The sequence below is a fragment of the Polypterus senegalus genome, chromosome 1 (genome assembly GCF_016835505.1).
Source record: "Polypterus senegalus isolate Bchr_013 chromosome 1, ASM1683550v1, whole genome shotgun sequence".
Classification (NCBI taxonomy): Eukaryota; Metazoa; Chordata; class Cladistia; order Polypteriformes; family Polypteridae; genus Polypterus; species Polypterus senegalus.
The window spans coordinates 204802037-204828556 of record NC_053154.1 but is presented as its reverse complement, the minus strand read 5'-3'; the positions used below and the strand labels follow the sequence as shown (position 1 = coordinate 204828556).

Genomic DNA, 26520 nt, shown 5'->3' with positions numbered 1-26520 from the left:
ATCAACATTGAACATAAAATATATTTAGACATAGCAAAAACAAACTACAGACTCATATATGAGTGTTAAGCCCAGAGCTACATACGCAAAATATCCAGTGTACATATATTGTATATTGATCGTATAGTAATTTTTATTTATTTACTTTTTGTAATGTAATATAATGTAATGGAATGTTTATTTTTTATTGTGTCTTCTATTTTTCTATTCATTTTGTAAAGCACTTTGAACTACATTTTTTTGTATGAATATGTGCTATATAAATAAATGTTGATTGATTGATTGATTGATAATTGTACCAGTTGATTGGTTATAAATGGCTATGGTGAAGACAAGCACAATGGAAGGAGACATCATACAGTCTAAAGACCATAAGCAAAATAAAATCCTGGGAGCACCTGTTAACACAATATGATGGAAATGAGTTTGTGTATAATGGTGCCAAAGGACAATGATTATAAAGAGAATATGCAGCATTAGTCATGATGGTCTACAGTTTTTTCATTTCCTCTTTTCTGCATGTAGCAAGTTTAATTTTGGTTACTCCTACCAACAGACCATAGCATATGCTGTTCTCTATGGTCTACCAGAATGCACATTATAGGACCTGAGTCTATGTTGGCAAAAGGATGATGACAATGAAAGTGCAGAGGAAGAAAGAAAGAAAGAAAGAAAAAAGATCCCAGATAGACTAATTCTAATTATTTACATTAAGCATACTTCTGCCAAAGATCTTAGAGCTTAGACCCCACAATTAACCATTTGGACCAGCTGAAAGTATTTTATGGTCTATTCTAGTTGAAGCTCCCTAAATGAACTGACAGCAAATGGCACATCTCCCTGCCTACAGAAAAGATGTAAAACGTGTGCCCACATCTACAATACAGACCGTATAGTTATACCACACTGCCGACTTGAAGATCACATAAAGGGATCATTTTCCTGCAGATCATCCAATGTTGTCTACCTAATTCTCTGCATGAAATGTCCTGACACTGCACTCTATGTGGGAGAAACTGGACAAACACTCCGCCAGAGAATAAATTTGCACAGATTCCACATTAAACATGGCAACACAGATGTTCCTGTAGCGGCCCACTTCAACAGCCATGGACACTGTGAGAGGGACTTTAAAGTCACGGTGCTTATGGGCAACTTCAAAACACAACAAGAGAGAAAAGAATGGGAAGTTAAGCTCATGTTAAAATTTGGAAGTTAAGCTCATGTTAAAATTTAATACATTACAGCATGGCTTGAATAGAGACAATAGTTTTATACCCAGATATGAGCACTGTTTGCATCTCTCAGACTGACACAGATAACCTGTCTACAGACCCATATTGTTTTGAAAAACTCATCACAGACTTCAAAGGACTTTGTTGGACAGTTATCCAAAAATCTCTTGACCATCATTGTTCTTTTCTCTCTTGTTAAATTAATCTTAGCCTGAGTGAACCTATTATTTTTTTACATTTAAGATTTTTCCTTTAAAGATTTACCATTGTTGTTTCTTGTCCTAGTGTGTGGATATAAACACAGGAAATTTCAGTTTCTGTATTACATCTTGCCTGAAGAAGGGGCCTGAGTTGCCTCGAAAGCTTGCATATTGTAATCTTTTTAGTTAGCCAATAAAAGGTGTCATTTTGCTTGGCTCTTCTCTATGGTCTAGTCAAAAAATAGTGACCCCATATAAAAAAGGGAATAGCTATGGAAGAAGAAGAAAAAGTTATGGTGTCATAAATCACTCAGTGTTAATTATTGGGCTTCTGACAAAAATGTGTTATAGTAGCTGACAGTCAGCTCATCACAGGCAGGACAGGGAGGCTGCGGTCTGTGGGCACTTTATTGGCTGACCTGAGCCACATGACTGAGTGGCAGCAGGCTGGGTGGAGCGAGATGTTTTGGTGGCAGCTTCCCATCTGGGGAGGAAGTGAAATGTAATGCATCTTTTGACAACTGTCCATTTTAAGAAAGATGGCAGAAACTTTCAGATACTGTAAAATTAATACATAGGAGCCCCAGGTAGCCTTTAGTGCTTGATTTGGTCTCAGTAATGTCAAAGAGTGTGACAGTGGAGAGAAGAAAGTGATGAGGATGGCTGATGTTGACCGTGTTCATGTTGCAGGTGAGCACTGCTTTAACTTCACAAAGACTTGCTTCTACCTTCCATGTTCTAAATTAAGTAGAGCTGCAACAGTGGTCTGAGGCACAGTGGCAAAATGATTTACAGCACGCAATTACCTTAATCCTTAAGATGAAGTACACAGATTTTATGTTTTTAGTCATTACCTGCATTGGAGTGCATTCCTCTGAAAATGCAGTGATGCCAACAATGTTGCTGAAATAAGTTGTGACTGTATGTAGTGTTGCACATATGGCATTCTGCATGTCTCATGAAAACTGTCTGTTTTGCATGATGCTGGCCAGAACTGCAAGATAGGATTGTTTATGATGTATTATGCAATTTGTCAACCTAAGATATGAATATGCTAACACTGCTAATTTATTGAATATTTCCTAGTAGCAGACAATGAAGCACTAAAGGGACCATTTGATTACTATAAGATATTTCACACACTGTATAAGGGTGGTGAATACTTTTAATAAGTAACAGAAGATAACATTATCAAGCCTGACTAACCCAATTCAGGGTCAGGGGTGTTCAAGTCTATTGGGTGCCTATCGAAGCAACTCTGGGGTGCACTCAGTCACACCTAACATGGGGCCATTATTTGAATTACCATTTAACCTAACCTGCTGATCTTTGGACATGTAGGAAGAAGTACAATTATGAGAAAAATCCACATAAACACAAGAAAATTTCACACACATAATAACTGGGCACAAGGCACCAGGTCCAAGTAGCAACAGCAGCTACCAAGTCACCTGTTATTTAAACTAATTTAATTAATGAAGCCTAGAAGCTAGCTAGTGTTCAAAACAAAATGGTGCTATATAAAATAAAGGCTATTGTCTCATGTTGAGCCTAGTACAGTGGCTGCTGCTTATTGATAATCACAAGGACTGGTGCACAACTCTCAGTCTGGCCTCTGTCTATATGTAGCTTGCACATTCTCCCCGGATCCCTGTTACTTCCACATCCTAATGACTTGTACAGTATATTCAGTTAATTAGTTAATCTAAGCAAGAAGAGACTGTCCTGTAATGGAACTGTGCCCTCCATCCAGAAATAGTGTTTGCGTTGCATCTGCTGCTACTGGGATAGATGTAATGGAAGGTATATGTTCATATTATTGTTTTTTGTTTGCAAGAATCAGTAGTTTTTTGTGTTTTGATCAATGGTAAAAAAAATCCTATCTTAATACATTTAAGGTTCTGCAATTGTAATTCAACAAAATGTGAAATTCGTAAAAGGCTGTGAATGTACCTCATAGCCAGTTTCATGTTAAAACAGCCACTCATGTCTATCAGACAGTGGACCCTCTAATATACAGTATGTATATAAATTTAAATAGGTTGAAGGACTTCAGCCTTGCCAAGTTGCAGATTCATCACACAGAACTAGTAATGGTGTCTCCCTGAACAAGGAAGTGCTGAGACTGCAGCATCTCTACTTTAGTTGGGAAGATGTTATATTGCTAGCCACATAAGTTTAAAACCCTCAGAATGGGACATCACCATGCACTTTTCATTTTCTGCTCCATTAAATGTCTGTGAGCAAACAATAGTTTGTGAAAGCTATATTTTATGGATCAAAAATTGCACATGCAGTGACATCCGGTTATGGCTTTACCTTGTAAACATCAAAGTTGTCTATGATGGCATCGAAGCATGTGTAGAGATCATTTAACAGAGTGACGACCTGAAACACCAAGAAACAAAACACGAGTCACACTCACAAACTCATTAAGGGCGAGAAGACAGGACAATTCCTACGGTAATCATTTTCCTGTTGATCAGTATTAACAGACATTTTTACGATTATTATATTTTTTGTGGAATTACCTGCATTGGGGTGCTCTCTGCTGACAATGCTGTGAAGCCAACAATGTCACTGAAATAAATTGTGACTGTATCAAAGGCTTCAGCCTGCACAGTCTCTCCTCTCTTCAGCTGTTCTGCCACTGAACTGGAGAGACACAAGATGTATTAGCAGCCTGTCTGCATCTCATTCAACATAATGACAGCATGCACAAAAAAATTGTTAGCAACAAGCCATCTGCTGTCCTCCATTAAAGCACACTTTGGCCGTACAGTAGTGAAGCATGTTAGCAGAAGTCTAACAGCTCAGGGTCTCAAATTCTGTTCCTACTTAGGGTGCGTCCTGTTGGGAGTTTACACATTTTCCCTGTGTGTATGTGAACTTCATCTAGATCAGTGGTCTCAAACTCATGTCCCGGAAGTCCACAGTGGCTGCAGGTTTTCATTCTAAACCTTTTCTTAATTAGTAACTTGTTTTTGCTGCTAATTAACTTCTTTTGAATTATTTTTAATTGACTTGTTCTTGAAGACTCAGACCCTTCAATTGTTTTTTTTCCTTAATTAGCAGTCAAACAATGATGAAGTATAAAATGAGCCAAAACATGACTACGAAACTGTGTCCATCACATAATATCTGAAAATAAAGAAAGATGAAGGTCTCAGGAATGCTGATCTGCTCAGGTCCACAAAACACAAAACGATGCCCTTAGAAAAGAGAAAAACAATAATTTTGGAAATGTCTACTATTGCACATTGTGAGCAGCAACAGGCCATGGAATTAAAGAACTGGTTTAATTAGCAATAAGAATCAGCTCCTAATTAATCAACTGGTTGAAATGAAATTGGTTGCAATTTAAGGCCCTGGTTTAGTTGGTCTTCTGTTGGCTCACTCACCTTACGTTTCATTTCTGTTTGGGTGCCATTTAAGGAAAGAAATGAAGCAATTCAGAGGAATGATGAAGAAATTCAGGGGGACAAATCTTAAAAAACAAGTTAATTAAAATGAAAGCAAAAGGAGTTAATTAGCAGTGAAAACTGGTCACCAATTAAGAAAAGGATTAGAATGAAAACCTGCAGCCACTGTGGCCCTCCAGGACCGGAGTTTGAGACCACTGATCTAGAAACTCTGATTTCCTTCCAAACCTGACTGGTGTCCAACAATTTGGCGTAGCACAAGAGACAAGTATTAGAGTAGTTAATCCAAGAATGTAATCCATTACAGATTACAACATCCCTCAGATTGTTTCAGGATTACTCTACTCATTACTTCCTGGAAGAAGTAATCATGTTCCTAGTTCCTTTACTTTTATGTAACTCTCTAAATCCATGCTAATGTATGTCATTTGGAAAGAACAAGCTTGACACCCAAATGTCCTTTCAGTATTTTAATAAAGGGCAAATAGCTAATAACCATGAACTTGGATTCAGAATTTCTTGCTGTAGAAAATAACATGCCTTTAGAGATTCATTCTGTCCTAGTCAACATGTACCAGGACCAGTCTCATTTGTATGTCACAGGCAAGAGACACGCTACAGAATTCTGTCATTGCAGGACATCTCTTGAAGATAACCCACGATCCACCCAGCCTTTGACATCAACAACAGATGAAATAGTTGCCACCATGGAGTTAATTTCAATGGGAAAATCAAAGAGTGATGAGGCATATGATGGCAAGCACTCTAAGGGTTATTTATCAGTCAGAAAAATCCACAATTCATGAACAAATTAAGTATGACCAAAGTTTGTGCACATTGGATACCCAGAATGTTGACTCCTGAAATGAAGCATCAGTGCATCCAATTTTCTTAAGTTGATTAATTTGGGTAGAGAGAAGTTTAAGGATGAAACTTGGATACATTCCCATGACCCAGAGTCCAAAACAATAGAAGCATAATGAGTTTCCTACACTAAATAAATTTAAAGTCCAAGGCAGTGCCATTTAAGTAATGTGTACAATTTTATACGCCTAAGGTGAAGTCCATACATGATTATATGATTCAAAAGGCTTACATATTTAGTTAGAGTTATGCTGATTTTCTTGCGGTAGTCAGTCAGATACAGAGTGCCCACACTAGCACTACATAGATTGTATAGTGACAGTTTCTTTTGGGTGTCGGATTCCAGAAATCACTTGTTTGAGGCTGAACACTGGCAGCTACCACAGTGCATATCTATACAGTAAATCTTCACTATTTTTGAATTCAGTTCCCAATGATTCCATTATCCACTATTACAAAAGTGTAACCAATTTAGGTCAACTCCCACCAATTTGTGGTTATGTGCAGCAGAAAATATTATGAGAGGCCGGTTGCACTGCAATGAAACATGAGATTGAGCAATAACAGGTCCATGATGTCCTTAGTTTTCCAGGGCTACATACATAATATACTGAATGGATAGATGCTTGCCTATCTGGTACCAAGTGGCAAGGCCACTGAACCCCATTCATGATACGGACAGGGAGCTTGCAATTTTTCTCCACAAAAGAGGAATTCCCAATAATATCAAGTTTTAAGATCTCACTGATTAAGTCCCTGCCTTTTGTATACGCCACATGTTTCTATTACCAATTGGATGGCTTAGTAAGGCCTTCATTTCGGCCTCTGCTGTTGTCAATCGCAACCTCTGGAAGAACAACTAGAAGATGATTATACTTGACAATAGAGGAAATAAAAGTCATAACAAGGTTTCCAAAGATGAATCTGTGGAAGGACCATTACTGTGCCTTGGCTCAGTGGGTTGGTGTTTCTGTATTCCCTTCATTTTTCCCATAGGATCAATGCTTCAGTATATGCAGTTTCCATATTCACGGGGTTTTTCAGGAACATAAGTTACACATACAATAAGAATTGACTGTGTGCTTAGGAGACAACTTCAGGGCTCCTCTAGTGGTAATTCCACCCTGATTCAAGGGTTGGTGCTGTCTCTTAATGCTTCTCCTTTCCTTTTGCCTCCAGACATGAAGAATGATGACAAGAAGGCCACTGATATCACTTCTGGTTCTACCCACTTGAACTTGCCTCTTCCTGTGGCAGCCAGTGTCGCTATAGACTTGTTTGTGAAAAAATCTGTGTTTGAAAGTCTCTTTCTGCTATCTATGTACAAGAAGGAGAACATAATAAAAATATGTGTCGTGGATATTCTGAGTCCATCTATCTGTGTTCTGGGTGTCCTTCCACTGTATATATATATATATATATATATATATATATACCTCGGTTCACGAACGGAACACGTACAAATCAGTTTACGACCAAAAAGTTTGCCAAACTTTTGCATCTGTTGACGACCACAGACCCGGTATACGAACAAGCCAGTTTCCCTTTTGGTTTGTGGGCACCGATGATTTCCGCACGTGTTCAGTCTCTCCCTGTGCCTTCCCTGTGCAGCAAGCAAGAGAGAGAGAGACACACACGCACAGAGACACATGCGAGAGAGACATAGACATGTGCAAGAGAGAGACACACACGCGCGAGAGACACACACACACACACACACACAATAAGACCAAGAACGCAGTTAAAGAACACACCAGGCTTGTTTTTAAAGAGACAGATCCAAGCATTGTTTTAACCTCGTTGTATTTAATGAAGACTTTTTTCTATTGAATTTTAACCTCCACTTCACTTCTGTTTACAGCGATCGGTTCGTAGCGTGCATTGTTGCAATGTTACTTTTCTTGGTGGTTTATTAAATTATGGATTTTTCATGTGTTCATTTTTTTCCCTGCGCTTAAAACTCATTAAAAAAAAGTGTTTTAGCAAGGGGTTCGTACCGCTATAGTGCGAACTCTTACAGTGTTAGTTTTCTCTGTTCAAGGTTTTCTCAGTGTTATTCAATGTTTTTACATTTAGTTTACTATTACGCTGTGCATTCTATGGTATTAATTAACTATATTTGTGCTTAAAAACCTTTAAAAAAATATATTTACATACAGTTCGTACGGTCTGGAACGGACGGTCTGCTTGCCAGGTTGGATGCAGATTAACATCCTACCCAGGATGGAGCAACTGCAGGTTAAGGACCTTGCTCAAGATCAAATGGAGTATAGTCACTTCAAGCATTTACGAGACTTAAACTGGTAATCTTCCGATTGCTGGCGCAGGTCCCTAGCCTCAGAGCCACCACTCCACCCGATAGATAGATAGATAGATAGATAGATAGATAGATAGATAGATAGATAGATAGATAGATACTTGCGCTGTATATGCCTAGATAATGTACTGTACATACATGATACAGTATGGTGCGGTTGTGAGTATGAGTGTGTCTCACAATACATTGATGCCCTCCCAACTTCATAGTGAATTAAGAGACTTTGATAATGTTTTGGTACATATACAGTTGTATATAAATATGTTTTTGTGCATTAGTATGTGTTTTATATTACATTTGCTAAGTAATTTGTTTTGTATTGTCTAAAGGTAATTTTAGAGGAGCAAAGCAAATATTTTAGAGAGGTAAATAGCTGATTTGTTATAATAAGAGTAGAAAATCAGAAAATTTGCAAATGGCAAGAAAAATGTTGAGTAGCAAATAGGGTTAACTCTTAAAATCAAAAATACCTCCAAATACCTTGCTTCATTCTGCCCATAGCAGTTCAGTAAACACTCAATAACCCAGCAGGTTCTGCAGTTTCAACAACAGGGTGCAAGGCAATGGTGCACTGTTATTATGAATCTATGTGAGCAAACCAGCATGGGAGCTTCCAAAGACAGCAAGATAATTAATGGTGTCATTTCATGTTTGCGTATTGGAAGGACAATTGATTTTACTAACACAGAATGACAGAGAAGCCTTAGGATGCTGGCATTTACTAGCTTGTGTCATGCTTGGGCGCATTGGGGACAGCTGAAGAGCACTAGTGACTGCAGTTCTACTGCTGCACCAGGGGTTAGCACTGTGTTCTAATGCCTCCCTCTGCAGACTGGACCTTCCTCTACCTGTCAGAAGGGCCAAAATCGGAACAGTGGGACAGTTCTGTTTTCAACTCACATCTGTAGAGACGACTCTGCAATAAATGCGTATTTTTTAATCTTACTGCATCCAATTATATGGGGTGGCACAATTATTCTTTATTGTTGTCCTCTCTTTCTGTTGCACCAGTAAAACTTACCTTAATGATGTTTAATATGATTAAGAAAGCATTTATTTTGGATGTGTGGAAAAGGCAGAATACTTAGTGAAAACCCAAGTAGACATGTTATGAATGTTTACACTCAATACAAGCCATGAATAGGTGAGATGCTCAACTGAGGGCCCTGAGGCCGTAAGGCTGTACTTGTAAATGCCAACCACTGTACTGACCCTATGTCACCCTACAAATATAAAACTCCAGTAAAATTCCATCACGCATAAGAGACTATTCACGAACTGTGGCAGTATCTGGTACAGAAGAGCTTCAGCTTTGCGCTTCTCTTCTAGGTAGGCCTGAGTTCGGTCTTCTACCAGTTCTTCCAGATTGGTAGCATACTGTTCCATTCTAGAAAGAAGATTATCGAGTATGTTTGTACTGATGTCCCTGAAAAAAAAGAGGAAAAATATATGTGAAACAGTGGATCTTATTCGAAGTCAGGGCCTCTATCTCTATCTAATTGCTGTGTGTAGAATTTAGCAAAGAGCAAGTCTTAAATATGAAGAACATTCCATGTTTAATTCACTGAAGAACAGCAATATTTCCTACTTTTTTATTTCAATGGAGTTATCAGAATCTTTGATAAAGTTTTTTACCTGTTAAATTTACGTAAAAGAATCTTAATTTGACTGAATTCAGGTCGTTCAAAAGTATCTTCTGCCCAGCACCTCTGCATTAGCTGCCCAAGCTCCTCCGTGTGGCAGAGGGAACTCACAAAGGGGCGGAAGTATGGTCGCTCTCCAAGAATCACCTTGTCTATTATCTCTGTTGGAACAGTAAAGAAAGTCAAAGTGTATGGACATTAGATTTTATTGCAAAGGTCAGCCAGCTTAAAGAACAGCATAAAATATACCTTAGTAATCCCACTCTAACAATGCAAACAACTAAACAAGCAATTTAAAAAAGCAAAACCTTTGAGGAGAAATGTTTCCTCTGTTGGAAGTAACAATGGGTGGGTGCTTGTTTGTTCTATAAAGAATACATTCTTTCCTTGGTCTTACTCCAGGCCAGACAGCATTCTGCTCCTTTTTGACATTGTGATGAACGGCCGGCATTTCAGTATGGCCGGGACGTCCCTGAACATAAAGAAGGAGGAAGAGCAGGTTTTTTAGGACACTGCCTTCCCGGGACGCTAGATGGCAGTTCCCCTGGACAGAAATGGTTTCCCGGTTTCCCTAAGGACATCATGGGACATGGAGTCCTTTTCTTCAGCCCTGTTGGGTGCTGTTGGTGCTGCCAGGGGAAGCTCACAAGGAACCTGGGGACTCCTACTGTTATTACGACCCAGAAGTACATTGGAGGCATGAGGACGGAAGCCCGCAGTACTTCCGGGCTACTTGAGGAGGATGATGTGGCGTTTGACCCAGAGAAGGAACACTTCCAGGTCATGAACTATTTATAGGACTTTGGGAAACCCAGCAAGAGGAGCCGGAGTTGGGAGGTTGGGTGACTAAGCTGCTGGGAGAGAAGGATTGATTGTTGTATTGATTATTGTTTATTATTTTTTAATATTGAAGAATTCTGGCCAGTGTGGTGCTTTGTGCACTTTATTTGAAGAAAACTTTTAAAAGTCTTCTTGGTGCTTTTTACAAGTGTGTCTTGGACGTCTGTCTGGTGGGTTTAGCGGGGCAACAGCACCTCTAGCGTCCACAACATTTACTAGGAAAAAACAGGTTTGAAAAAGGGTGGATGGATAGATGGACTGATGGCTGCTTACATGTACCGCTCCACTAGAGCAGTGCTTCCCAACCTGGGAGCCGCGGCACCCTGGTATGCCGTGAGCACGGACTAAGGGTGCTGTTGCTAGGTGTCAGAACATGAAAAAATTTGATTTGAACTGATAATAATAATACCAGTTACACCTCAAGACTAAAGTCATGCTACCTGTGTGATTTAATACAGTCCAGCGTGCATCCTATTTCAACTGCAACCCTAATTTACTTACTTGCCACAGAGTACGTGACGTTGCTTCCTGTTGTCTGTTTGTTTTTTTTTTTGCGGCGAAAATGTCCGACTGTAGTGAAAGTTGTAAACGCAAAAACAACAGCAGCATCAACGACCTCAATAAAAATGATAATGCGGGGAGCAGTAAAGTTGCCAAAACGAAAACACGATACTATCAGGACAGTTACTTGAATTATGGGTTTACATTTGTTGACAAAAAAAGGTATTCAGCACCCGCGATATTTGTTGTGTGGTGATATCCTTGCAAATGAAGCCATGGTTCCAAGCAAATTGCAACGTCACTTTCAAACCAAGCATCAGAATGCAAATAACAAGAACTCGGCATATTTTAGGCGTTTAATGGAGAGCCAGCAGAAGCAAGCACAGCTGTTTATGAAAACTGTTCCAGTGTCAGACAAAGCCCAGTTGGCTAGTTTTGAAGTCACAGAACTGGTTGCCATGGCAATGAAACCACACACCGTAGTCAAAACTTTGATTATGCCTGCATGCAAGATAATGGTGAAAACGGGTGATGATGCAGAAAAAGTGATATCCAAAATGCCATCGTCAAACAACACTGTTTCTAGGAGGATAGAAGCCATGTCATCTGATACTGTATCAACAACAACGTGTGCGTTTTACTTCAGACCTGTAAACGATTTGCTCTGCAGATCGATGAGTCTACAGATGTTTACTGGAAAATCCCAGTTGCTGGCCTTTGTAAGGTTTTCAAATGGCACAGAAATGTTGGAACAGTTTCTGTTTTGCAAGGAACTTATTGAAACAAAGGGAGAAGATGTATTTAAACATGTTTGCACGTTTTTCAGTGAGAATGATTTGTTGTGGGAATGGTGTGTTGCTATTTGCACATTTGGTGCTCCTTCTATGACCGCCAAAATGCGTGGTTTCACGGCATTTGCTAAGTGTGAAAATCCGAACATAATCACCACCCATTGTTTCATACATAGAGAAGCACTTGTGAGCAAGACGCTGGGAACTGAACTGCAGTCAGTTTTAGATCAGGTCGTTAAAATTGTTAACTTCATCAAAGTCCGTCCAGTCAAGTGCAGACTGTTTGAGAAACTGTGCAAAGACATGGGATCAGAACATTACACTCTGCTAATGCATACAGAAGTCAGATGGCTGTCAAGAGGTAAAGTTCTGTCACGGGTGTATGAACTGAAAGATGAACTTCGCCAGTTCTTAATGAACAAGCAAACAATGAGTTTGTAACACTGTTGGCTGATCCAACATGGTGCAGTAAACTTGCATATCTCGTTGACATTTTTGAAGTATTGAATGCATTGAATTCGGGCATACAGGGTAATGATTCGAACATACTGTCTGTTACTGACAAGCTGCAAGCTTTCCGTCGTAAACTTCTGATGTGGACAAGTGAAATAGAAAAAAACCCATTTAATTTGCATGTGTCCTCGTGCAGTACAGGCTGATCCTGGCGCCAATCGTGTTGCATGATGTCATTGTTAAGCATTTGTCACAGTTGGGAGACAATTTGCAACATTACTTTCCAAGTTAAGACAACCTTGACAATGACTGGATAAGAAACCCATTCCATCAGCAGTTGGACTTGTCTAACTTACAGATGACAGAGAAAGAACAGCTACTTGACATTGGGAGTGACCAAACATTATAGCTGATGTTTAAGGACATGAATTTAACGGAGTTTTGGATTATGGTTGAAAAGGAACGTCCTGTGTTAGGTGCTAAGGCTCTCGGCATACTTATTCCATTCTGCACCACTCATCTGTGTGAAAAGGCATTCTCGGCATTGACACTACTGAAGACAAAACACAGAGGATGTTTACTGTCAGTTGAAAATGACTTACGAGTGTGTTTGTCAACTGCAGTTCGAGCTCGTATTGACAAACTTTCCAATTATCTTCGAAGCCAGCCTTCGCATTAATTATGACGTTATAGTCTGCTTTGTGCCTTGTGACTTATTGCACTTTTCATGTTTGTGTTGTGTTCAAGTTTTTCATTTGAGACTGGTTTACTGGCAATTTATTTTTGTTACCCTTGTAAATGCAAAAATGTGTGGTTGGTACGCCTTATAAAAATAGGAATCTCATTCTACTCAACTGATGAGTTAAGATTAAATTGTTAATTTGAGTAGTGTGACGGACAGCCGGGTCCCATGCCCGGCCGGGACGCCCCTGTTGTGTATATTCCGGGGGAGCCACCATGGACCAGTACATCCCCCGGGACGCTTGGTGGCAGCCTCCATGGCGGACGGTGATTCCCCAACCACCCGCAGGGCTCCATGGGAGATGGAGACCTCCACAGCCTGGTTGAGGGCTTGGGTGGCCACTAGGGGGAGCTGCATGGACTCCGCAGCCTGGCTGTTTGAATTCTTAGCCCCACCTGGAAGGGCAATTAGGACCAGGTGGTCAACCAACTGGAACTCTTTCGGGTGGGGTATAAAAAGGGCCAGCCACTTCCACTCGAGGCCAGAATCGGGAGGAAGAGGACGAGGTTGCCTGGGAGGAGTGGTGGAGCAGGAAAGTTTGGTTTGTGTGGGTTTTTGTGCTTGGACTGTGTTGGGCCTGTGGGACACGGGGAAGACGTGTGCCCACGGCTGAAGAGCAAACAAATAAAAACTCTTGACTGTGAACACGTGCCTCTGCGTAGTCTGTGCCGGGTCGGGCGCTATATAGCAACTTTTCACATTAGTTACATATCAGAGTGAAGGGTTGCCATTGGTTGAAAAGATTTTACTAAAGGTGCCATGGTTTGGGGGAGGTTGGGAAGCACTGCACTAGAGAGTTCCAAATTAACTTACACAATATCTTAGATCTGGAGCATGCGGGGAAGAAAAGATTATAGCCATGGTTGAAAAATATAAAAGGCTAATGAAAAGAGTTGTAGTGAATCATTTGAGGTACAGGCATTCATACTTTCAAATAACCACGCTGTAAAACTAAACTGGGATAGAGTCATCTCACAGCAGACACATACAAAAACACAAAACAAAGAGCTAAACCAAAGCACTTAGGCATCCCAGGCAGGCTATTTGGAAATATTCAAAATTATATCTCTAACCATTTTAATGGAAGTAAGGTTGAGGAGAAACAGATTTTCTATTAATAAAAATGGTATAATTGTTTATCTATATTGAAAAGTTAATGGGATTTACATTTTTCAGTAACAGATACACATTGTCAGGCACATGAGCATTGTCGGTGTTCTACAGGGACATTTGAGGGTGTATGGGAGCACATCTCTAACCTAGTTTTCACTTCTACCCTTAGAGTGGAGAAGAACACCTTGGAGGGAAGCCATTGACATCACTTCTACCTCATACTTTACTCCAACCATTGTGGTCACCACAAATAATCTATCTGTGCTTCCTAGAGCCTCCATAGTGACCATCAGTTGGGTATTTGGCTTGTACAGTGACAAACGGATAAAAATGATGTGGCTAGTCTGGGACCTGTGACACATCAGTCATCGCCACTGTCTTAACCTTTAGTTTAGAAACGCTTCTGCATTTCTTCTCATTAGGTGGTCATATTGTCATATGATAGACAACCACTCATGAGGCAACAATGGTGTTCAGACACCATGTCATTTGCTGAATTTTTCAATCTTTTTTCCATTTCATTTAAAATGCCATTTGAATCAGGCATTCATTTTGGATCCAAACACTCCTCATGTCACTTGCTTCTTCTAATATCCAAAGCACAATTTTCTGAATACTTAAAAAAAAAAACTGACAAACATTTCCTTCTTTTCCCAGTAAATTCTGAGAACAATGATTCACAGGAGTGGTAACAAACAGACTAAGCATATCCAAAGTGTCTTTCTTCAGTTTTTATTTTGCAATTTTCCTTAACCAGATAAGCTCTTGGAAGATTTTCTTCATACAGTACATGGTACTGCTCCAGCATTAGTTCAGCGTTATCTAAGTATTTGTGGGACAATAAAAACTTCCTCCTGAACTTGGAGCATCTCTGCTAAACCTTGAATCGTGTCACTGTGCTTAGACATAATGTCCTATTTGGCCATAGATGCCCACCCCATTAACCCTTGCAATGGCTGCCACTCAGATTACAATGTACTTCCTAGTTCTCTTTCTTCTTTCCCCTTCACTGCTGTTAAACATGGGTCACAATCTGTAAATATGGGACCTTTAATCAAATATGCAATTTGTGTTGTAATGATTTGAGTTCTTTTTAATTTTTCTCTGCCTTTAAAAAATCATCTTGGTGTCTTTTGGGGTGTTTTTACACCCAGTGAATGTATTTCTATTATTATTTCTAGATTAAAAGTTTACTTTTAATTCACATTTTTGCTTTGCGCCCTCCCCCACCATAACATATCATACATGGGGGGAGTGAAAGGTTTTGATTCGTCAAAAATTTCGATCTCCGGTGTTCAATGGATCTCAACGCTTTAGGGTCCCCTGATACCGAAAACATTGATATCTCAATGACGGATGTGTGTCAGTCTGTGCGTATGTGTGTCTGGGTGTCACAGTTTCTTGAGGACGGTCTAGAACTAAAACAGCTGGATGGAAAAATACCAAACTCGAAACTTAAACCTGTTATGAGATAATGATGTGCTGATTAGTTTTTCAGCTAAATCGTGCCAGAGAAAGAGGCACTCTGGAGGAACCCTCAAATATTGTAATTCTGCAACTATTTATCAATTCTTCTCATTAAATTCTATTATAATGACCTATTTTATGATCAGATCAGCATCAGAGCAGTAAATAATTACTGAAATGTTATGCAATAGTTTGGGTGACTTGGTTCCTAGGGTGCAAAGCCTACTGACACTCACATCCAAATTTTTTTCATTCTGTTCATCTGTGTTGCTGGGTTTGTGTCAGCCGTTACCATGAGATTGTATCCCAGAATGCATCTGGAGGGTGTACCTGTATAATGTTTACTCCAAAAAAGTCACTGGTATCAGAGATTGGACAAAGCATAGAAATGTCTTTTACTTGAATTCCTCATTACTGGTTATTTGAAACAAAGCTCTGCCTTTTTAACCTTGATTTTTGGTTCATGAATTGGCTCTGATGTGTATTCTTGTCTTATGCTTTTGACCCTTGCTTTGCCTTTTAACTCCATTCTTTTATCTGACCGTCACTATTTACTTTTTTGACTGACTGTCCTTTTTGTAGACAGTACAGATACATGGTGTAAAGTGGAAAGGCAAGTGGGTGCTTGTCCATTGTGGCATACTTATATATCTCTTTCCTATATCCCAGAACTGGGCATTGGAATTGCTCTTATTATTTTTCAAATCTGGGCTTGAAGAGGCATCCATCTACTTAGTGCTATTTCTGATGAATGTGGCCTCCAAACATTAACTACATTTCTTTTGTATCCTATCCTTTACCATTTTCTTTAATTTATAACTTTAGGCTGCTCTTAAAGAACGGGGGCTTTCAATTTCATCAGTTATTCTATCTCATCCTCTTGGTCACAGGTTCTTAAACAATGGGACGTAACCCATTTTGGGTTGTAATCCGTTTCGGGTTGTAAGCCATTTCAGGTCGTGTGTTATTGGAATTTTGGTCATGCAGGGTTATGAATCACAATCGTACTCAATGGGAAAGGGTCACACATGGTTTCTGAAATGTCTAGCAGCTTAAGCAAATGCCACTGCTCTGTTATTAACCGTGTCTGCAATTCCCTAAGGCAGGAGTGATGAAGATTGGGGACAATTTTCCAAAGGTGAAACTCCCCTCCCCGGTATGATGTTTGGCAGCGATTCTGAGTCTAGAAGACACAAAACAGGCAAAATTGGGTTGCAAGAAAAAAGTTTAAGAACCACTGCTCTTGATAATTCCTCACTTTCTCATCACCGGGAAACCAGCGTCAACTCAAAACACTTTATTATGAAAGGTGGCTTGCTGCCCATTATCAACTGAATCTGTGTGGCAATGGGAACTTTCTTGTACTCTAACAATGTGGTGGAACTGTGTTTTTAAAAACACTTCTTTAATATCCAAAAATTCAAATGATCAAAACATGAATCATAACAGTACCCATAATTTATACACTACCCTTGTTTGAACCTTGATCCTAAATGCCATTTTCCCTGAATGAAGAAGACACATACAGTGTTAAAATTCTGGTGAGTATCTGGTTTACTTGCATCCTCTCTTTTCATCCATCCATTATCCAACCCGCTATATCTTAACTACAAGGTCACGGGGGTCTGCTGGAACCAATCCCAGCCAACATAGGGCACAAGGCAGGAAGCAAACCCCGGGCAGGACACCAGCCCACCGCAAGGCACACACACGCACACTAGGGACAATTTAGGATCGCCAATCCACCCAACCTGCATGTCTTTGGACTGTGGGAGGAAACCCACACAGACACGGGGAGAACATGTAAACTCCACGCAGGGAGGACCTGGGAAGCGAACCCGGGTCTCCTAACTGCGAGGCAGCAGTGCTACCCACTGCGCCACCGTGCTGCCCCCTCTCTTTTCAGTAATTTATTTCATGCCCACTTTTTTTTCTCTGCTAAATCTTTTTTCACTTCATCTTTCAGTTTCCCATTTTGAATTAAAGACAATTGCTGCAAAACATTCTGTACACTCTGACTGCAACATTTTGCCAGATATGTATGGATTGAGTATCACCATCACCAGCCTTGAACACCCCGGCAGCAAACTTGGTTCGTGTTTTTTCTATGCTGTTTCTGTTTGTTAACCTTTTATAAATTAATGTTTTGAACTAACATGCTATTGTGGGTGTATTATTCTTTGGAAGGAAGTGTGAACCCAGACCCCCTTAAATGTAAGAATAAATTAAATATATTAAAAACAAATCTATGAACTAGCCAATAAATATTGTATTCATAAATCATCAACTAAATGAAAAGTAAAAAGGTTTAAAAACTTTTCAAATGTTCTAAACTGAAGTGCTCGTCTTTTATTAAGTGCCATCAGCCTGAGTATTAAACTGGCATAAGGCCGAGCTGGTAGCTGGCATAAAGAATAGACAAAGACTTCACCCAAATGGCCACTTCAAGATGTGTGTGCATCCATAGAAACAGGGCCTGAAGAATAAGAAGAAAAAAAAACAAGTCAAGAAGCTGTTCATCCCCAGTTCTTCTTGAACTTTCGGCCCCAGACAGGCACTGTTGCGTTAGTAATGAAGAGTAATATAAAGGTAAAGTCGGAACAAAACATAATAGAAATGTAATATGAATGCTGTCCTGTCGAACTTTAACTTTATTAACAAATACCTAAAGACCACTTCGATATGGCAGGCACACCATTTTTATTTGACGACAGATTTTAGAACAGAGTAACTTCAGTTGATTTATTCAGGGCTGGTTTACTGAGCAGTGATTTCTTGCTAGCTTTTTTCCAATGAATAGGAGTAAAACAAAGTGAAGTGCAGTGAATCTTTATGAACCTGAACATTAAATCCTTAAAAGACATCTTTATAGGACTAGGTGAAACAAGCAATACTGGACACAAAATGACCTCTCCTATCACGTATCAATGTTTACTTTTCATTTTAATGGTGGCACTCATTGCAATTTGCACAGAATATATTAAGCAGCCACTTAGATACAGATGTATTTCATAGCTTAATGTCTGCCGCTTGAGTGAGATGGAATTAATCACACTGTAATTATTGCTGGCTCACTGAATGGCTCTGAGAAACAGCAAGATTAGATGGTAAACTAAACATAGAGATGACAAAAATGAAGTTTGTATTTGGGAACACGGTAGTTAAAAAGACGGGATAGGAGACAAATGATGAAATGCCGTTTGTTCCTAATCACTGGCATCCTCTCCGGGATTTGCTTTGTGCCCAACTCTCCACAAATGATAGGTTAGAAAACAGGCAGATGGATTATTTCTAACATTTTTTTTTAGTAAGGAGTGGTAAAGTCGCACATTTAAGCAGCACTGTTGCCTCAGATTGTTTAAACCTGGCTGCGGAATTACGTATGTGAAGTCAGCATGATGTCCCCTGTTCAAATGGCCTTCCACTTCAGATTCTTTGTTTAGTTTAAAGACAACTATTAAATTGACTGCTACTCATGAGTGTTTGTTTGTCTTTTGATGGACCTTTTACTTCTGGAAAAACCTCTGGGTTCATGCAACCTTTTTTTGACAAAGGGAGTTCAAAAAAATGGATGGCTCTGGCCAGGCAATATCATATTATGCCACTATCACTATCATTTAATTATAATGAACATATTCAAGCAAACCCTAGACTCCAGCTCATTTTCCTATTTGTTTGTCTCTAATGTCTACTGTGTTTGTTCATGACTATTATTTTTGCTTCATCTTTCTAAAACTTTTTGCTTCAATATATATACACAATTTGATAAATTCCTATTGTGACACTGCTTTCTGTCTTGGTTTTCTAGACATTTTTAGATTTTCAAGTTCTGTTCTGGTATCTGCTTTAATTTGTTTAATGCTTCTATGATTGCCAGTCACAAGCACAATTCAAATAGGATTAGTTTTACACCAGGAAGTGAGGTAAAGTGTTCATAGTAATAGTTACCAGAGGGATGCTAAAATTGTAGTCCAGTCCAAATCACTCATCTCAGTGACTTTTATGGACTACATGTCAATAAAGATTATGGTGCTTTTAACCTTGGAAAAGTCCATAAAAACAAACAGGTTAAACTAGTCCTGTGAGAACTGGCATGTCAGTAAAATTCTGTCATTTGAGCAATCCAGATGGATCTAAAATTGCAGAGGTTCCCTAGTAATAATTACTTTACTCTATCTCTTCTTAATGGGAAAGAGTCGCGTTCGGTTTACAGGCAGCTTATGCAAACACCACCACGATCCATGATTAATTACTCCAAATTATTTTTTTACACTAGAACATGGTGTGCAGTAATTATTACTGCAATTTTAGTCCCATTTGACTCATTCATGTCAGTAACTTTTAATGGAGTGTGCATTCACATCTTAGTAATGGTTACAGAGCCATTTACCTTCTATAAAATGTCCATAAAGAAATAAACACAGATTAAACAATTCCATGTGAATTGACATATCAATAAAATTCTGTCTTTTCCTTTGAAAATGTCATTTCCCCTGGGATTTTGGAGGATTTCGCAGAAAAAATGGAGTCAATGCTCTGTGCACCCCCCCAATTCAAACACATCATTGCCACATCGGTCAAGTAGATGAGTTTGTGGACACATTAGCGATTTCCATGGGATGAAAATTACAGAGAACCTCCAGTAATAATTTTTTACCCACCACCTTTCATAAAACTAATACTGCTCAAATTGAGCTTTACTCTGCAATTCATTAACAACTGTTTTGTAGCAGCCATGTAATGGTATTGGTGGAATAAAAGAGGAGTTCAGCCATCTAAAAAGCTGCCTAAGCCTGGTGTTTTATTTAGTGTTTAGTGCATTTGGAATTTTGTATTCAAATTTGCCCATCAAGGTACCTTTGATTATTCTCTGAATGCATTGTTGTTTTTTTAATCTTCTACTTGCCGCTGATAACAATTTCACTTGAGCAAAAATAAAGACTAATTTATTTCCAATTTACCTCTATTCATGGTTCTAGTTTCTTTTGCTGCCCAGATGACTCACTCTCATTCATGAACAATGCACTTCTCAAGCCACAGGCAGTGGTTCACTTGTCACCTGTTAAATTTCTGTCTTTAGTATGTTCCTGAATGTCTTAAAGCTGTAGCTTGTCTGCATGAGCATAATAGCTATCTTTAACAAAGGAATTAGGAGATTTTGTGCCCCCATATTTGGTGGAGCTCTCTGTATTCATGTAAATTCTGGCACCCAGGTGTTGAATTTGATGGGAAGGCCCAGTGACGTTGAGTTCGCTCATAAACAGTAGTGTGAACAAAGAAATCAAAGTGAGGTATGCCATACTGTGTTCTGATCATTTCATAAGGTACTTCTATTATAATATCAATGTTACTCATTTCACTCAGCTTCAACCTGTTATTTTCAAACATTAGTGATGCTGTTCTCCTGATGCAACTTTCTCGTAAGTTAAAAAAAATATGTATTTACACAAAAAGAACATACAGTATGAGAAGTGACATTCATAAACACTTATTGGACATATAATTGGGCACACCAGCTCATAAGCACAAATGGCCTCTTCTTCTTCATACAGCCAACCAAGTGGCTGCAATTCAGTATAAGCAAAGCTTAGAATAGGTGAGACTCATCATTTAAGATATCATGACTGTGATACAAATGCTGGTGTCGGATGGACAGTTCCAGTATTTTACAAACAGCTGTCCTCATGTGATTTTCACATACTGCACACTCGAGTTTATACTGAATTAAACAAAGAAAAACATCCAATGATCAGCAGTTCTGAGGGTGAAAACAACTTGTGAATGAGAAAGGCCAGAGGAACCTTTTTTTTCAAATGACTATCTTTCAGAAGGATACTGAACCATGTCAGGAATCTCTAGCTGGTTCTGCAAATATAACAGTGGATTCAGTGTACTCCTGAACAATCTCTACATTTCAGCCTAACAGAACATCTTTGGAATGATTTGGAAAAGGAGATATGCATGAAAGTGTATCTGAAAAATATGCTGCAACTGCATGACACTATCAAACCAGGATAGACCAAAATCCCTAAGGAATGTTTCCAGCACCTTTTTTGATTCTATGCTTTGAGGAAAACTTGTGCTATTCTGGAGCCAAAAGGTGGGATTGCCTAGTAGGGTACTAAATAGGTCATTAGTATTTTTGTTTGTTTTTCTTTTTCTCTGAAATCAAACATTTGTTTTAAGTGTTTTTGAGGGTTCTGATTATGGTTATGACATTCATTTTTGCAAATTCCAACTGCATATAAAGTTATCTAATTTTTTGGACAGTTTTATCCACCATTTTGTATTTCTTATGATTGCCATTATAGTTTGTTCGTGTCATCAAGTTTGCTAAGAACATAATAAATAAGCGCTGCTGCCTTGCAGTTAGGAGACCTGGGTTCGCTTCCCGGGTCCTTCCTGTGTGGAGTTTGCATGTTCTCCCCGTGTCTGTGTGGGTTTCCTCCCACCGTCCAAAGACATGCAAGTTAGGTGCATTGGCGATCCTAAATTGTCCCTAGTGTGTGTGTGTGCAACCTGCAGTGGGCTGGCACCCTGCCCTGGGGTTTGTTTCCTGCCTTGCGCACTGTGTTGGCTGGGATTGGCTCAAGCAGACCCCCATGACCCTGTAGATAGGATATAGCGGGTTAGATACTGGATGGATGGATTTATATAGCACCTTTCCCATGCTCAACAAGGACACATCCTTGGAGGTCATGACCTTTAGGTAACAATGTAATTTAGAAAATGTACTTCTTTATCAGGGTTGCTGATACAAAACCCTTTTTCTTAGCGCTCTTTCTTAAAGTGTTTGGTATTATTTACTGGTTTTAACTTTTTTGCATTGTATTTTTGACCATGATTTTTGTCTTTTCATTTTGGCTTTAATGCTTGTGGCTTTAATCCCCCCAGTTTTGATCCTCATTAGTTACTTGCCTATTCTCCCAGTCATTTTTCAAATCTTGTCAGTTCCTTGACATGACACAGGTGTACTCAATAAAATATCTACTGGATGTACACTCCACATAGGGACACCTCACTGAAGGTCATTTCATTTTAATTAAAGACCCCTTATATCCACGCCGTAGCATAGGATGAGTGACAAAAATCCAATTTTCTTCTCGTTTTAAATTTCATGTACAAAGCAGGTTAGGGGTAGGGTTAGGTTTCAGGAAAGCATTTTATGTAGTAGAGGACACAGCAACAAGGATGAATACAATTACTGTAATGAAATGCTCTCCTGCCTACGATGATCCAAAACCTTGTTCTGTCATGATTTGTCGATAACATGATGTTACTCCCCCTTCCAGTACACAAACTCACGGTAAAAAATCTACATGCATAGAGCAGAATGTAAGCACTTTTTCAGTCTAATTTATATAACTGATACATTTTTTTATAATTTGTTTATATTTAGACAACACTGTATTAATTTAGAAGACTATTGACTCTTTTCCACGAGAATGATGTGCTGGCATGCGGTTACATATTTGCCCAATAAACTCAGTAATGAAAACAAACAAAATGAATGCCCTGTGTTCCTTACTTGGCTGGTCTGTTTGGACATTTATTTTACACAGAACCACAGGCATTTCCTCCCCTTTATTGCAGTCTTCAACTCCTTGACCTTTGGTGTGTGCCTTACACCTGTAATGTGCAGCTTATTCATATGCTTGTCTTTATGTACCGATTGGTTTTGCCTTCAGTCGTTTGTTTATTCTTCTGAACCATACAATAATGTGACGAGTATTTAAATAGTTGCTGTTCTTTTGAGTTTTCATAAATTAAAATGATACTTGTCTCTAGTAATTCTCTGAAAAAATCTATTCCCCTGTTGAACAAGAAAGAAAGAAAGAAAGAAAGAAAGAAAGAAAGAAAGAAAGAAAGAAAGAAAGAAAAAGCTCAGTTTGCACAACTATCTGCTTGCCTGTCTGAACAAGTAAGAAATATTGAAGAAAAAAATGCTTTCTAGTCATTAAGATAATTATTACAGAGCTATTTCTTCAAGTGTTATTTATGAATGCAGTTGAGACTGTCTGTTTCCCTAATGTGCCTGTTTTCAATCAATAATTTACAATTGTATGGTCAAGAACCCATAATCTAATAGCAGCTATCATTCTGAGTTGTAACATTTAACATTTCTTAATAAAGTTACAAGTGGCACTTATTGATTTGATATTTTTGTTAAATGCAATTTTATTGAAAGCAGTATACATGTCTGGCTTTGAGTCTCCAACATCTGTTCCCATGCTTATTTAGCCTATAAAAAACAAAGGAGCAGTGCATGATTACTCTGAGTTACTAATTGCTAAAATTCACATACCGAAAGACATGTGAAAGACAATAAAAGGCACAGAAAGAACTGTTTAAAAATGAAATGTTGTAATAAAAATGTTCATATGTATATAACCTAAAAATGAACATGACGCTAAAATGACTTGTTTAGATTTGGCAATTTGCTTAAAACTCCAGCCAATAAATACGACAGCAGAATTTATAACCATCTGATATGTTGTACAGTTACACAGCAAGCTATTACTGGAAAATGCCACAGAAAGGTCATGTAAAAAAGAAACCTGCATGATCACCGGCTTACTCAGTGCTTTAGCATGTTTATGGAAATAATAAATCAGATTCAGATTATGATAAGGTCACTAGAGCCACTGTTCACACTGGCCACATAGTTCTTTCAAAGAAAATGATGTCAGGATCAGAAAAAGAATACTAGACCTGAACCCAACAAACATGCGGTCAACAGAAAAGAGAGCAATATCTAAAGTGAAGGTTCCTGTGTACTGCAAAGAGACGACATAACAACCAGGTAGCTGTGGACACCAGAGATCTTAAAAGGGTTTAATAACTGTACGTCCTGTACAGACAGCGCTCAATGTAAACTCAAAGCATATGCATATGCATGCAATCTATTAATTCAATTTCAGACTCAGAGTAGCCACATTTAGAGGCAAGATGAAAATCAACCCTGGACCAGGCACCGGCCACTCATACGGGCCAATCTAATGTTAGTATCTCTGGATGAAGGGGGAAAAACTGGAGAACCTACAGAAAACCCCAGAGAAACACAATGAAAAAATGTGCAGACACAAATTGAGCCAGGATTGGACCTCTGAGAAATCTAATGATTCACCAACATGCTGCCTGCCCTGACTTACTTTCAAAAAATATTGAGATCACTTTTTCATACTGACCCCCACATTTAAGTAAACTGTGTCACACTGTCTTGAAGCCTATTAGCCTACTGGCATGCTCCAATTGGTTTTCTGAATGGAGTCTGAGTGTGACTGTCAAACACTGGAATCCAAGTGAAGAACTTTTAGCTGTGGCTGCTATAGCAACCACAGACACTTTCTAATGACATTTGCACCAATAGTTGGGAAAAAAAAAATCCACTTGAAGGCGAGTGACAGGCTCACTGATCTGAGGTTTCAAGCAGTCTCCTTGATCTCAGGTCACAGAGTGAGCCCAAAGATGAAAGTTTATGACTCATTTGCTGTGCCCTTTCAAAGAGATACATGTATTATACATTTATAAGAACATTATTAAGATAATCCTGGCATAAAACCCCCTCACAAATGAAATAAACTTAAACTTGTCATAATACACCTATTAGGGTCAGAAACAATTAAACACCTGGAAAATATTCCATCCTGGGGATCTGCAAACTGCTTTTATTAAACAGATTCATATGCACATCTCTTTAATGGAGCAATAAGCATTTCATAAATATCTTGAAACACATTTTAAATATTGCTAATTTAACAGGAACCGATTTATATATATATATATATATATATATATATATATATATATATATATATATATATATATATATATATATATATATATATATATATATATATATATATATATATATTGTGGTCCCGGCCGGGACGCCCAGGAGGACGAGAGGAGGGCTTGTGCCTCCTCCAGACCGCGAGGGGGTGTCCGTCCTGGTTCTGTTGGGGACCACGGGTAGAGGGCTTGGAAGCCCAGCCCTGTAGGGGCCCGTGGCCACCGCAGGCGGCGCCCCGATGCCGGTTTATCCCGTGCGGTCGCCGGCCAGGGCTGGAGCCCGGCCGGGACGCCTTGGAGGACGTGAGGAGGGCTTGTGCCTCCTCCAGACCGTGAGGGGGCGTCCGTCCTGGTTCTGTTGGGGGCCACGGGTGGAGGGCTTGGAAGCCCAGCCCTGTAGGGGCCCGTGGTCACCGCCAGGCGGCGCTCCGATGCCGGTTTATTCCGTACGGTCCTCAGCTGGGGCTGGAGCCCGGCCGGGACGCCCTGGAGGATCAGAGGAGGGCGAGTGCCTCCTCCAGACAGAGTGGGGGCGTCTGTCCTGGTTAGGCAGGGGGCCTCGGGTACAGGGCATGGAAGCCCAGCCCTGTAGGGACCCGTGGCCACCGCCAGGCGGCGCCCCAGTGCCTAATTATCCCGGGAGCCCGGCACTTCCGCCACACCAGGAAGTGCCGGGGGGAAGACTTTACGTGGCGCCCGCAGAGCTGCCAGGAAGACAGCCGACACTTCCGCCACGCTGGGGCGTGGCTAAAGAGGGAATGCCGAGAACACCTGGGGCTCATCCGGGAGCCTTATTTAAGGGGCCGCCTCCCTCCAGTCATTGGTGGAAGTCGGGAGGAAGCGGACTGAGCTTGAGGAAGGACTGGAGGCGGCCAGGAGTAAAGAGGCACAGGACTGTGTGGCCTGGACTTGGGGAAATCGGTGCAAGAAGGCGTGCACGTGAGCAAACTGTAAATAGTGTATATAATAAAGAGTGTGTTGGGTGCAGAAATGTTGTCCGTCTGTCTGTGCCGGGGCCTGCGTTCACAATATATATATATATATATATATATATATATATATATATATATATATACACACACACTGCGGTGGGCTGGCACCCTGTCCCAGGGTTTGTTTCCTGCCTTGCACCCTGTGTTG

At 39.7% G+C, this 26520-nt stretch overlaps 1 protein-coding gene across 7 annotated transcripts in view; it reads right to left on the bottom strand.

The window, feature by feature from the left end:
- LOC120538223 (atrial natriuretic peptide receptor 1-like) overlaps nt 1-26520 on the bottom strand; it is a 369768-nt gene that overhangs the window by 10665 nt on the left and 332583 nt on the right. For all 7 annotated transcript variants that reach the window (XM_039767680.1, XM_039767685.1, XM_039767703.1 and 4 more), the window contains 4 exons: nt 9674-9842; nt 9318-9464; nt 3967-4090; nt 3755-3823 (listed from right to left, as the gene is read on the bottom strand). In XM_039767680.1, the coding sequence (XP_039623614.1) occupies nt 3755-3823; nt 3967-4090; nt 9318-9464; nt 9674-9842 (509 nt within the window). The remainder of the gene's footprint in view (nt 1-3754; nt 3824-3966; nt 4091-9317; nt 9465-9673; nt 9843-26520) is intronic.